At 55.2% G+C, this 14426-nt stretch overlaps 1 protein-coding gene across 1 annotated transcript; it reads left to right on the top strand.

The window, feature by feature from the left end:
* Nucleotides 1-1334: 1334 nt before the first annotated feature.
* On the top strand, nt 1335-4960 carry TFF2 (trefoil factor 2). Its single transcript, XM_084873725.1, has 4 exons — nt 1335-1697; nt 2296-2445; nt 3767-3913; nt 4768-4960. The coding sequence occupies exons 1-4, from the start codon at nt 1625-1627 to the stop codon at nt 4779-4781; spliced, it is 384 nt and encodes a 127-aa protein (XP_084729851.1). The 5' UTR covers nt 1335-1624; the 3' UTR covers nt 4782-4960.
* The last annotated feature ends 9466 nt before the right edge of the window (nt 4961-14426 follow it).

Below are 14426 nucleotides of genomic sequence, written 5' to 3'. Positions count from 1 at the left end.
TGGGGAGGAAATTGAATTATATGCTGTTCACCCCCCCTCTCCGCACCAATTCTCTCCCTCCCCTCCCCCCAACACACACACTCAACATTTAGGGGCGCTAGACATGTAAATGGTAATAAAAATAGTTTTTCCCTGATGATAGTGTAAAATGAGATATGATTTCTCTTGGGCTGTAGGAGGCACATGAGACATTAGAGAGCACTGAGTAAGCCCACCTCCCTTTACAAATGGCACTGTAATCCAGAGGCGTGAGGAGGCTTGCCTTAGTTGTGTGTCTCTATCTATGTCTAGATACTATTTTATGAGATTTAAAGGTAATTTGGGTAGTAGTCAACTCTAGGTGGGAAGTTCCCATTCCTCAGCTCCTGAGTTGCTGTCTCTTTACTTCTTCACTCCACTCCCCTCATGAAGGAAGCCCTGATGTGCAGACACGGTCCAGTGCTAAGATACACAGTGAATAGGAGATATCTTCCCGTGTAGACCATAAAATGGGCAATAGCTTTAGCCCTTCCTAGGATATGATCTAGCTGGAAGGATATGATCTAGCCTATGAAATCCTCAGGTGATCATTTGACACAAAGCTAGCCCACAGTAAGTGTTAGCTGTTATCGTTGGTACAGTTAACAAGAGAAAAGTAAAAATCTACGTTCTAAAATGTAGGTGCAGCTGATGTTTTGAATCAGGTGAACAGAAGATGTTTGGGAGAGGGGTGAGGGACCTGCCATCTCTCTGAGGGAAGTAAGGGGAATCTTTCTGGAAGAAGTGACTCCTGAATTGAGAGCTCAAGTGCAGGAGGGAGTTAGGAAGGCGAAGAGTGGAGGGAGGGCACTGAGAGAAATGAGGACACACCAGCAAAGGCTCAAAGGCCAAGGTGTGTGGAGAGAAGTGTGAAAGGCATAAACTGTGAGGGAGACCCAGCAACAGGAGAGGCTGGGGGTATGTAAGTCCAGATCATGAGGGATTTCGGAGGGTTGCTGAGATGAACTTATTTTTGCATCCATCCGGGCTTCTCCTTTCACCTAATCAGACTCATCTCTGAGGAGAGCAGCCCCCTCCCCAAGATGGAGTGAGGAAGTGCTGGCCAGGGAAGCCCTGTTGGTGCACCATGGAGGAGGGGTCTCCTGCCCTCCTCGGAGGGCCCCCCATTCCTGAAGGAGGGGGGTCTTCTCTCTGCTGATAGCTGGCAGCTGGCCTGGTGATTTCCCCAAATAGCCTTGGGCCATATCTATTTAATTCCTGTGGTAGGCACCTACTTTATCTGGAGAAATGCATGGCTTACCCCTTCCTGGGTGTGACCCTGTGGCGCCCAGCTCCAGACATGCATGTGGCCAGTCTTCCACGTTGGCATCCTGGAACGGCCCAGCTCCCGGCTGGGCAGGGGAGTCCGCCCTGGTGCCCAGAGCATGGCACCTGGCCCGGAAGCCTCGCCTGCGTGGCCCTCTGTCTCGCGGCCGACTATCTCAGCCCCATTTCCTAACAAAGGATCCGAAGGGGGCCGCGGCCAGAGGTGAGAGGGAAAGGTTACTTCCGCTTGCTGAGCAAACAGAGAGGCGAAGATAAAACGCCCGCTGGCAGCGGCCCCGGCATTCTGCAGCGGCCCCGGTGCAGCTGAGCGAGCGCGGACATGGCAGGCGCCCGGCTCCTGGCAGCGGTCCTCGTCCTGGGCCTGTGTGCCATGGCGGGGGCCGGGAAACCATGTAAGTAAATGCCCCAAGTGACCCTCGTGGCTCAGTGTCCACATCTGGGCAGCAGGGCCTCTGGGCCAGCGAGCCCAGAGCACCTGCTAGAGCCCAAGCCCAGTGGGCACGGGAGGTCCCCAGGGTCTCCGTTCCACTGGCTTCTCTCAGGGGGAGGGGAGGAGGGCTCGGAGCTGCAGGGAGGAAGCAGCCGGGAAGGCACCCGAGGTTTGTGGTGTGGGCCGCACGCCCAGCTCCGTGCACGTTCACACTTGCTTTCCTGCGATTCAGGGAGGATACCTGAGGTCTGTGAGACAAGGTCGGGGTGACCCCTGGTGCTGGGGGGCCTTCTTGAGGAGAGGGGCCGGGCAGGAGGCCCCCTCAGGGGCTCCTTGGAGTCCGGCTTTGATCCCCTTTCATCTCGGTCTCCACGTGGGTCCATCTGTCCACCTCTTTCCAGAAGGTTATTTTATTTTTTAAAATATATTTTTTTACAAATGACACAATTGCAGCAAAGCCCTGTCACGTGTGGGTGGGACAAGGCTTTGCACGTCCCTGCTGGACACGAGTGTGCCCGGAGCGGCGCAGCGTGCAGGGGTGCTGACCCGTCTCCCCACAGCCCCCTGCCAGTGCTCCCGGATGAACCCCGACAGCAGGAAGAACTGCGGCTTCCCGGGCATCACCAGCGAGCAGTGCTTCTCCGCCGGCTGCTGCTTCGACGACTCCATCCCGGGGGTGCCCTGGTGCTTCACGCCGCTCCCCATGCAAGGTAACCGCAGGGCAGTGGGCCCACAGCCCAGGCCCCCGATGGTGCCGGGGCCCGGTGCCCAGGGCCGCCAACGGGAAGAGAAAATCCCCCTTCACCTGTGTCCACACCCGGAGCCCACGTGCCAGCCCTTTGCCCCTTTGGCAGACACCTGTGGGAGCCCGTGTGTGTACAGAACCTGGTTCTCTGCACTTGAAGAGAACAGCCTGCAGACTGAAGGGTCCCAGGTTCCATTCCGGTCAAGGGCATGTGCCTTGGTTGCGGACACATCCCCAGTAGGGGGTGTGCAGGAGGCAGCTGATGGATGCTTCTCTCTCATCGGTGTTTCTAACTCTCTATGCTTCTCCCTTCCTCTCTGTAAAAAATCAATAAAATACGTTGTTGTTTCTTTTTTAAAAAAGAAAACAACATCACTGGGGCCTCTCCTGCAGTAATAGCATACCCGGAGGTGCTGCCGGGGGAAGGAGGCCCTTCATGGCACCTCACTCACGTGGCTGCTCGCAGACTCAGCGCTAGGAAGTTAGGTCCACTCCTGAGAGTGGCTTTGCGCCAGATGCTCCAGAGAGCAGGTCGCCCATCCCGAGGCGCCCACACAGGAAAGTGGGTGCATGGCAAGCTGGCGTGTCCGAAACGCACACCCGGCCTCTTGCCCACACTCCCAGAGGGGGGGAGGGACGGGGACTGAGTGCGAGGCTCCCAGGCCCTGAGGCTGGCTGCTGGCCGGGAGCCTCCCTCGAGGAGACATGCTGTTAGGTTTCAATACTTTGTGCCAAATGCTTTAGAGCCTGAAAGCTACTTCTCCTCTCTGGACTTGGTGTTCCCCTCTGTAAAATGGGGCAGCCAGAGAGGAGTCCAGAGAGGAGAAATAACTTTCTTGAGGCCCCAGTACTTTTGGGCTTCTGACGTGTGACATTTGATTGTAGGGGTGGCCAGCCGCTGGCACTAACCTGTGTGCAGGCCTCGGGTGGCCCAGCCTCAGAAGGTCCTCCTGACACATCTCGGCTGTAAATCAGAGGTGTCCCCAAAGGGAAAGGGTGGGAATTGTCTAATCCAGTGGTCGGCAAACTGCGGCTCGTGAGCCACATGCGGCTCTTCGGCCCCTTGGGTTTTTAGCAAAGGCCAGCTTAGGAGGACCCTAATGAAGTGAATAATAATGTACCTACCTAGATAGTTTAAGTTTAAAAAAATTGGCTCTCCAAAGAAATGTCAATCGTTGTGCTGCTGATATTTGGCTCTGATGACTGATGAGTTTGCTGACCACTGCTCTAGTCCACAGAGCGGCCTAACTGCGTCTCTGTGTTGTTTCTCTCCCACCCGGTGGCAGAAAATGAGGAGTGTGTGATGGAAGTGTCGTCCCGCGTGAACTGCGGCTACCCGGGCATCAGCCCCGAGGACTGCGCATCCCGCAAGTGCTGCTTCTCCGACGCCATCCCCGAGGTGCCCTGGTGCTTCTTCCCCCGGCCCGTGCAAGGTAACCTCGCCGCGGGCAGCCGTCCGGTGCCGGGCCCGGGGCCTTCTCGGAAGGTGGGCGCCGGGGAGGGGGTGCTCTTACCGGGACGTCCTGCCGGAATGCCGCCGAGGCCCCAGCTCCCGGCCCAGAGGGGCCATTTCAGGGGACACGTGGGCTGATGGGTGAGCGTGCCTTTCCCGTGAGGCAAGTCCAGGACATTCTCAGCCATGGCGGCGTCCTTTAGAGCCATGCTTAGAGCCACACAGCACCCTGGGTCTTTATGGCTGTTTAAAAGCAGTGTTTTCAGCAGTGCCCCTGGACCGTGGCCCACACGGGTGGCCTCACAGTCCAGTCCCCATGTTTGGGTGCTACTAAATGCCCTCGCTGTGCTGGGTACCAGGGACGGGGCCCAGAACAGAGCAGACGTGGCCTCCTCTCTGTGGACCTCCTGCCCTCTCACGTGGCCATGCATGCCAGGTTCTGCCCCAGCGTCTGCTTCGGTGCCAGTCCCAGAGGGCCCAGCCCCCTCCCCCTCCTCCATCGCAATGCGTCTCCGACACTGAGCTTGGCAAGATAAAAGAAAAGCAGGCATTTCTCCCCAAAATGCCTGGGAGGAGGGCCCTGGTCCTTGAAGAGCACAGCCTCCCCTTCCAGAAATTTCCAAGGGCGATCTAAGGGTCCCCCTGGAAGATGGCCAGCTGTTTGGGGAGACTGGCCCCCCGAGGCCACCCCAGCCCCGGGCGTTTGTCCCAGCAGGGGAGCTTCCTCCACGGGCACAGCTGGGCGCGGGGCCTGGTGCCACGGGACCCACAGCACCCTTAGCTCAGGCTCCGGGCTCTGACCTCTCACCAGCGTCTCGCTTTGTACATTTCCAGACTGTCATTACTAAGAGGCAGTGGCTTCAGGGGACCCGCCGGCTCCTGCATGGTCTGAACAGTGAGGGGACTCGCCAGCTCACCCGGCTCCTGATCCGTGTTTTCCGAGCGCCTGGGTTTTCTTTGTCCCTTTGTATATGGCTCAGCGGTTTCACATTCAGTGTCTTCAAATAAAGGAAACCCTTACCATTGGTTCCATTTTATTGTGGCTTCATTGACACAGAGGCGGAGACAGGTGTGTGTGTGTGCGCACGTGCGTGGGTGTGTGTCTGCATGTGTGTGTGTGTATTTGTGTATGTGTGTGTGTGTGTGTGCGTGTGTGTGTGTGTGTGTGTGGCTTTAATGCTCTTTCATTTCCCATATGAGCAAAAATTCATCCCATGTGTCTGGCGACTCTTGCAGCAATCCAGTACCCCGTGTGAGTGAGTTTCTGAATCCGCCTCACTTCTAACTCCTGAACCCGTGGGTCGCGTGTATACACACGTGTGTAAACTCACGTGACTCTAGCCCTTAAGAGTCTTGCAGTAACATATGATTTCAGAACGCAACTGCAAGTCACTTCCCTGTGACACAAGGCATCTTGGACCAGCTGCCCTTGAACTGAGGGCCAGGGCCCCCAGCCCCTCTGGGGACGCCGCTTTTCAGAAGGAGGCCACCTGTGGCCTCAAGCCGGTCATAGCTTCCTCTCGCTCACAGCACCCTTGGGGGCTGAATAAGTGGGTGCCTGTGGCTGGAGCTGGGGGTCTCAGAAACACTCGGGACAAATGGCCAATGAGACAGGCGCGGGCAATGGTGAGCTTGTTGATCACTGGGTGCTGGTCTTCTCACCTTCGCCCGCAGGGTGCCGGTCACACGTGCGGAGGCCCTGAGAGTCTGGAGGCCCGACTCCCGAAACCCGCGCGGCTGCCCTGCCTCTGGGTTTGGCGGGAGCTCCTGGCTTCCGGCCGGTGTGGGCGCGTTCTGGCCCAGGGACCTCTTGTTCTCAGGCAGAGCGTGGACCACGGGCGGGAATCTCCGGGCCCCACCCTGAAGGTTTTCTCAAAATCCTCCTCTTGGACCCCACCTCCTCCCACGTCCTCCCTGAGGATCCTCTTTGGCGCATAAACACCCTCATTTCTGAGCCAGTTCCTACAGCGCCCTCTGACGATTGCCTGCGGAGTCTTAAGCGATTTCAGGGGTGTTTGCTAGGAGCTTGGGGGTCCTTGGGACGTTTTCCTGATTCAATACGGTAGCTCCTGTCAGCTCCAAAGCCCCTGATGGCAGCTCACTGCACGGCATCCAACGTGGCCTGTATTGCGCTGTCCCCTCCTCCTCCTCCTCCTCCTTCACGTGGCCACCAGAGGGTCCTCGTTGGCCCTGGAGCAATGGTTGGGGACCTACGAACCCTCTCATCAGAAAAACGAACTTTTCTTCGTCCTTCTCTCTGCTCCCTCTGTCTCATCCCTCCCCCTCCTTCCCTCCTGTGAGGAGTTATTTTCTCCTCCGCCATCTCTGCTCCTCTCCCTCCATCCCCCTCCCCTCAGAGGCACCCGGTCTCCGCTGGGCTCTGGCAGTCATGCCGCTGATGGTGAGGAGGGTGAGGCTGGGTGCAGAGGGTCCGCCTGTGACCATGACCATGCCGTTGGGAGCAGGGGAAGGGGAAGCACCCCCTGCCCCCCCACAGTCACACACTCCCTGGTCTCCTGGCTTCTGAGGTTCACGCAGGCCCTTGCTGTCCTGCTCAGGTGCTGAAGGTGGTCTGAGAAGCAGTCACAGGAGAGGGGACCAGCCTGCACTGGCGGAGGGGACACCACAGGGCACGTGTGGGTGGTGTCCCAGGTGTGTGATGCGCCTCTCTTAGCGTCCAGGTTCCCAGAAGCTCTGTTTGTGAAGCCTGGGTAATGCTGACACCTCGCCAGTGGCCGTGGAAGAAAAGTAATGTGAGCTGCCCGGTGCCCCGTGGCCCCACTCCGAGCAGCACCTTCCCGGAGAGCCTGGGCAGAGGGCCCTGCGGCTCCTCCTGTCCCGACACCAAGCAGGGCCGCCCTCTGTCCAAGTAGCAAAGCCCTTTCCACACGGCGTCAGGGCAGTGTGACTGCGTCCTGGTGTGGGTGGGTCCGGTGGGCTGGGCATTTGCTCATTACACGCACTGCACACGGACTGCACACACAAGGCACACGCACTGTACCTTGAATATATGTAACTGGCTCTCGCTTTCAAGGTGGTTATGTCCTAGAAAGTCACCGGCACTGAACTGGCAAATATTGAACCACGGGGATCGGGGAAACACGGGCCAGGTTCCCAGGAGCGTCCTGACCAGTTCCACCCACTGACCAATGCGTGGCGCTGCCTGAGGTGTGCTTCTGTTTGCAGTAGCTTACTGTGTATTGTTGGCTCACTAGCACTGGGCTCACAGCCACCTGCAACTCAGCTCACTGCCGAGGAAGCTGGCCCAGAACCTGCTTTCTCTCTGAGAAACACCACAGCCTTGTCCCTAGGACGCTAGCCAGCCCTTGCCCACCGTGCTTGGGGACCACTCACGTGCACAATCACCACCGGAAAGCACAAAAATGCCAGCAGGGAGATCTACACTGGCCGTGAAAAGACGCGCGCTTACAGCCAGTGTGGAAACGGGAAGGCAGAAGGGCCTTGTTGGACCTCATGGGAGTACCCTGTTGGACCTCAAGTTTTTTATTTTTTTTATTAAATATATTTTATTGATTTTTTTTTTTAGAGAGGAAGGAAGAGGGATAAAGAGCTAGAAACATCAATGAGAGAGAAACATCGATCAGCTGCCTCCTGCACACCCCCTACTGGGGATGTGCCCGCAACCAAGGTACAAGCCCTTGACGGGAATTCAACCTGGGACCCTTAAGTCTGTAGGTCAATGCTCTATCCACTGAGCCAAACCAGTTAGGGTGGACCTTGAGTTTTTACACTCTGCACATTCCTGCATCAGCCTTCACCTCACACCCACCGGGAGTACTGACTTTGGAGTTGCAAATACATCTTAGCGAGCAGGCAGATTGCGAGCAGGGAGTCCATGAGTAGTGAGGAGCACCTGTGTGCTCATTGCTGGTAGCAGATATTTATTCTCCTGGCTGTTGTTTCAGGGTTCAGGGAGACACCCCTTTGCCTAAAGGGGGAGGAGGAAAGGCCACAGCCTCATAGGCACGTCCACGGAGCCCCATGGCGTCCGGGCGCTGCAATAAGACTATCTGTATCGGGTCTCCTAAAGAGAGCACTGCACTTATGCTGGCCACAGTTTCTGTACCTACGTCTCTTCCTCGCTGTGTGACCTTGGACAAGTTACTTAGATGTGTGAGATCCTCCCGCCCGCCAAGTGGTGGGCAGAGTTATGACATTACTGGCATCTGTCACAGAGACATCCCCAAGACATTGAACTACCAATCAGTGCGTGCCGAAGTGCCCTGGAGCCCACCCCTTCCTGTTCTGCCCTGGGTCCAGCCCTTTCCAGTTCCTCCTCTCAAAAAGACTCCTCAGACCCGCCCCGTGCTGCTTCTCTCCATGTCCATCTGTGGGGGCAGCCCAGCTGGGTCCTTTCTCCCCTCCCCACTCCTTCAATTCTGATTTCTCTACCTCCGTGATGAGTCCCGCTCATTACTGGGGAATAAACTTTACTTTAATATGTCTTGGTGGTCAGTTTCCTGTGCCTCAAACCTTACAAGATGCTCTGCGCCTCATCTTACTGTCTTATGTGCAAGCGAAGGCGTTAATAGCCCCTTTTCCTACAGGCTTTTGACAGGATTCAAGAGTTAATTCATTAGATGAGCTTAGAACATGTCGGGCACACAGCGAGTGCTTAATGAGAACATGATGCTAGTCATTATTATCATTAACACACACACTTCCCCGTAGGCCCAGCTCCATTAATCAGGATGACAATGCGGTCCCATTACTCAGTGCCCATCAGCCCCTCCAGGAGCCCACGTCCTCATGTAAGAGGCCCATCCCTGCCAAGCCCTCTCCCTGGGGTTCTTCTGTGGCCCTGGCTAACACTATGGTCCCGGTGGGCAGCGGCCCCATCACAGGCTGGACTACCTACCGAGGCTGCCACCTCATCGGGAAAGCCGGGGGTCTACCTGGCTGGCGGTGTTCCCTGCCCTGCTCACGGCCTCTGCTTCTCCCCGAAGGCTGGTCAGTATCTGTGGGTTGTGGTGGGAGGTCCCAGCACACCCCTGGAGTTTCCTCAGCTTCCCTGCCACCTTGGGGGTTGGGAATAGAGGATTCGCCTCCATTCCATGGACCCCGAAAGAGTCTGATCCCAGCTCCAGTGCAGCCAGCCCTCTCTGGCAGCTCAGACACAGATGTGCTGATGCCCCGGCTCCAGGGCTGGGTGACCAGGTTCCCACAAGGGCCCCTGAGTGACAGCTTCCATATTTATTTTCCTGTGATTGAACGTAGATGTTCAATCTTAATTTCACACCATCGAACACGTGACTTAAGGGAAGGAAGGACCCTTCTATTCGTCCCATTCGGACTCATGGCTAATGAATCTAAGGTGTTTTCCACCTTAAAGAGCCTCCCTGGGCCAAGGATGCTCACTCCGCTGCCTTTCCTCTAGTGCCCCCTGCTGGCCAACACAAGAACACAATTCTCCAACCTTCACCTACCCCCTACTGGGCACTTCAGGCAGCAATGATGTGGCATCTATGCCTCTGTATAGCTTAACCTCAAGAAATTGATCTCACTGACTATTGTAAGTTGCGGAGCTTCTAAAGCCAGATCAGCCTGACTTTATTGATGAGGACTCGAGAAGCAGAGATTCTGTTTAAAGTTGCGCCTGGGGGTTAGAAACAGCTCTCTTCCCGCCTCGCCTTCTCTCTGTGTCCTCACGGGGAAGACTCACATGCACATGAGAGAGAGGGGCCGGCTCTTGTCTCTCTTCCTCTTCTTATAAGGACTCTAACCCTGTCAGATCAGGGTCCTATGCTTACGGCTTCATTTAAGCTTAATTATGTCCATAAAGGCTCCATCTCCAAGGACAGTCACACATGAATTGGGGGACCACACAACTCAGTCACAGAACCACCCTTCCATCGACCAGTTCACTGTTTTCACAATGGGAACACAGGTCATGGTGATGTTTATACCTTGAGGTGTGTGTGCTTTTTTGCATTAGCTTCCTGGAGGTATAATGCAGGACAGTAAAAATGGCCTATTTTAAGTAAACCAGCCCAGTGAGTTTTGAAAAATGTGTACAGCCATGCAGACATGACCACAGTGAAAAGATAGAACATCTTCATCCTCACCCCCCACCCACGCATTTCCTTATGCTCTTTTGTAATGCAGACCCTCCTCCCACCTCCAGCTCCAAGAGACCAATGACCTGCTTTCTTTCAGTGTAGTTTGGCCTCTGCTGGAATTTCACAGAAGCTTAATCACACCGTGTGTAGTCTTTTGAGTCTTTCATTCAGCAGACTGCTTTTAGAAATATATTTATTTTTATTGATTTCAGAGAGGCAGAGGGAGGGAGAGATAGAAACATCTATGAAAAGAGAGAATCATAGATCAGCTGCCTCCTATACACCCCACACTGGAGATAGAGCCCACAACTAAGGCATGTGGCCTGACCTGGAATCGAACAGTGACCTCCTAGTTCATAGGTTGACACTAAACCAGTGAGCCACGCAAGCCAGGCAACATACTACTTTTGAGGTTCATTCAGGTCCTTCATTGCTTTTCCTTGTTGCTTAGTGTTCCATGATTTGGGGTATTTCACATTATGTCACCAGCTGATGGACGTTTGGGTGGGTTCTAGCTCTGTCCTATCTCAAAATATAAAAGCCCAGAGACCAAAAGGCAGAATGACCAGAACGACGGGTCGACCAGTCACTATGATGTGCACTGACCACCAGGGGGCAGATGCTCAAAGAAGGAGCTGCCCCCTGGTAGTCAGTGCACTCCCACAGCAGGAGCAGACACTCAGAGGGCGGTCCACAGCGGCTTGGCTTACCAGGATGAGCAGCGTTCTCTGGTAAAAAAAACAACACACTTCCACTGATAACAAATTCACTTTGTCTTATACCATACAAAATTACTGTGAATTATTTTTGCAGTTCCTGAAAAGGGGCTGAGGGTTCTATTTATTATTATTTTTTATTTTGTGTTCACGTCTACAGCCTTGGCAGCCACTGCCCCCTCTCTGCCCGCTTTACCTCCTGCTCCCTCTTAGACCTGACATTAACCCCAGGAGCTGTTAATCAGCCTCCGACTCTCAGACGCCCCTGCTGATGGCCCGGCTGCTCTGCAGTGCACCTTGGAGCCAGATGATTCTCATCGCAGCCAAAAGCGCCAATACAGCCGGCGCAGGTGCCTGCCCATCTGCCCCGTGTGCTTTCCCGGGGATCGATGAACCTCCACCACTGCTGATGCGTTCCCATCGATTCAATAGCGACTCCCCACCGGCCAGGAGCCATGCAACTTGTCAGATAAGTAACTGCTGCCCCAGGGCGCAGCGCTGTCGAGCTCCTCTCCTGTGAGCTGCAGGCAGGTCAGCATCCTTCATCCTTTTCATAACCCCTCCTGCCGCCCGCACCCCCCCCCCCCCAATCACCTGGCAAGGTCCTCCCCACTCCCACAGTCGGGGTACCGGGGAGCTGAGCAGAGAGCGGCGCCCAGTAAGCAAAGGCGGCTTAGGGGAAGCCCTCGGAGAGCAGGTGAAGCCAAGGGTCTGCCCCAGGACTGGACAGCTGCTCTGGGCATGCCACCCAGCGTGGGGGCAGTGTAGGGGTCTGGGCATTGCGTTGGACCCAGTTGAGCTGAGCGGGGTCATGGGGGACCGGGAATGCCTTAGAGTTTGCATCTCAACATCGTCACAACCGTAATGAATCAGTGCTTGCATGTGGATCTCCTGTTACAGAGGCAGCCACACCTGCTAGCAGCATGACGATGGTGCTTTACCCACTCGGCTGCCTGTACATCACTGCTGGAACACCACACCCAGCGCGGGCACCATGGTTGTCCTTCAGGAACCCGTGACACCCACAAGAAGCTTGTACCCCATCTTCTGTCTCTAACCCTACAGGGCCATCCTCTCTCACCCTTCCTCACTACAAGATGAAGGTGAAGGGCCAGGGTCATGACCACTGTGCTTGGCCCTTGAGCATCTTCCATCTGGAAACGAGGTCCTGGGGACCCTCCTGCCAGGGGGCGGGGGGACTGCCCAGGATCTCCTCCACCACAGCTGCTCTGAGTCTAGGACAGTCTCCCCCTGCCCCGATGCCCCAGAGAGAGGCAACTTCTCTCCCTGAGAGGGGGTTCCTTCATCTCCCCGTTTCTCACGTTCAGGCAATGCCTCCTCCTTGACTCGGTCACATCACTTCTGCGTGGCTCAGTTCAGAGTCTCCTGTTCCTTTAAGATTTCCTCTGCTAGGAAGAGTGAGGCATTAACACCAAGGCTCCAGTGCCCACAGATCTCTCCCGCCCTGGGCTGCGTGTTTATTTGTGAACTTGCTTTTGAAGTTAGCATTTCACCTACTCAGTCCTTTATGGGTGAGCCCACTAGAGGGCAGTGGCGGTAGCAGCAGGAATGCCACATGGATTCCACAGGGCGCATGCCTCGGAGGGTGTGATGTTCCCTCCCTGTCTACAGCTTTCTTATCAACAGGGACCTCTCCATCTTCTCCCTCGGCAACCTCCCACGGCACCTGGCAGAAGCCTGGGCACACAGTGGATGTTTGGTAAATATTGATTGATGGTTCCTGGTTCAATAACGCGTCCGCCTGCAGGAGCTTAACAAACACCACTGTGGTAAAACCCCTGAAGATATTCAGAAGGAAGATACCCTGGGAGAGCTATGTACATATGGATAATGGAGCAAGGGCCTTGGAATGTAGTTTCTTGCTATTTGATATGCAAAACAGGGCTCTGATGAGTCTTGAGCACATGGGGTACCTTTATAACTGAGTGGGACAGGAGGGGGTGTAGAGAGGGGGGTGGTGCTTGCCTGCATATGTTGCCATTCTTTGCAATCTCACACTCTGTTTTCAACCCCATGGTGGATTACAGTCTTCATAAGGGGAACCCATTAGGGCAGGAAAAAGGGATCTGAAATGATGGTGAGTGCCAAAGGGCCCACCTGAGAGATCTGCTTGCTGCGATCCCAGCAAATACCCACAGGGCACCTTTAGCATAACCCAGCCAGAATCCTCCCAGCAGCCACCGGGAGAGTGGCCAGAGGTCAGGAACCGTCCTCCGCAGAGAGCTCTCCCTGCCCCTGTGTAGACAGCCCCATGCCTCCGGGCCAGTGACCAGCTGCCTCCCCACCTAAGACTCAACCTGCGTCATCTTATCGGTTCTCTGCCGGTTGGATAGAATGTTCTGTTTTTGTTTTTGGCAAACATTCTTAAGGGTGGGATTTGCTTTCAATTTCTTTTTAATTCTCCCTAAACTACTCTCTAGCGCTGGGCTAATCACTGTTGGAGATGTAGCAGGAAAAACAAGCATAAGCATTAGACAGATATGAGCAGAGCAAGGCCGATGGGCCAGGTGCAGAAACTCAGCAGGCAGAAAGCCCCGATGCCTAGCAAGGGCAAACCTAGGAAAACAAGAACCTGGTCCCAGGGTAGCCTGTCCTCCCCTAGCATATCCTCGTCATTTGGTTTAGACCCTTGACCTTTCCTCCCGAAAGATAGCATCCAGGCCTCAGTTGTATGTCAGCTCTAGGCCCAGAAAAGCAGAAAAACCAGACCAGTGACACCATGACTGCCCTCAGGGCCAGCTGCAATGACTAAGGACCCCCTGCCCTGGTGCCAGCCAATCAGTGGAGACCTCGACCCTGAAAGAGCACATCTGGAGGGCTGACAAATATTTTATCGAGACCCTCTCTGAAACCTCCCCTCAGATTCCCACCTGCAAGAGAGCGATACTCTCAGGACACAGGACCCAGCATGCACACCCCGCCTAGGGGGGCACGCCTGTGCCATTCCTTCCCCCTCTCCTTTCCCCACAGGCATGTGGCCCCTAACTTCTAAGGGGCCCATGAGACGTGCAACCAGGGAAACGGTGGGCAGTGGCAGCTCATCCCCGCTAACCCCCTGCGCCTGTTCCCAAGGCCCCCTTTTCTCTGGCTTCCCAGGGAGCCCGAGCAGCCCAGCCCGGGCTCTCCTGCTGCTTATTCTACGCCCTTCCTTGCTTCACTCTCCTGAGTATATTGACTAATACCCCTTGGCTCAGTGCTGTGTGGCCCTCCCCTTGGGTATCCCCATTCTCCACCTCCTTTTTCTTAAATAAATTCAACTTTCCTTTATCTACCATCTGAGGTGGCTATTTAACCTGCCCACGCATGGCCGACTCTAACCTTTCAAAAAGGTTGCATGTTAAGGGACGTAAGACTCTTAATTCTGACTGTTCTTATTCTACATTTTAGTGACAAATCTAAGACCTTTTCTGCTGGTGAGCGGTCCACAAGCACACCCCTGTGACTGAACAAATGAGGGGTCATTTCTCAGGCGTCCGAATCGCAATCTCTAGTCTGCTTACTCAGACCTACTCTGAGGTGCAGGGTGAGACGGCCCAGCATGGAGGACACAGGGACTGTGCATCTGATCCAGAGATGAGCAGTATGAAACATGGACACTCACGTGGAGCTTCCCCTCTGGGATGCCAGGTCACCCTACTTCCACCCCCCACCCCCAAAAAGGAACACAGCCAGGTAC

The sequence above is a fragment of the Pipistrellus hanaki genome (assembly GCF_964339955.1).
Source record: "Pipistrellus hanaki genome assembly, chromosome: 2".
Taxonomy (NCBI): domain Eukaryota; kingdom Metazoa; phylum Chordata; class Mammalia; order Chiroptera; family Vespertilionidae; genus Pipistrellus; species Pipistrellus hanaki.
The sequence above is the reverse complement of the archived record's forward strand: the minus strand, read 5'-3'. Positions and strand labels throughout refer to the sequence as shown.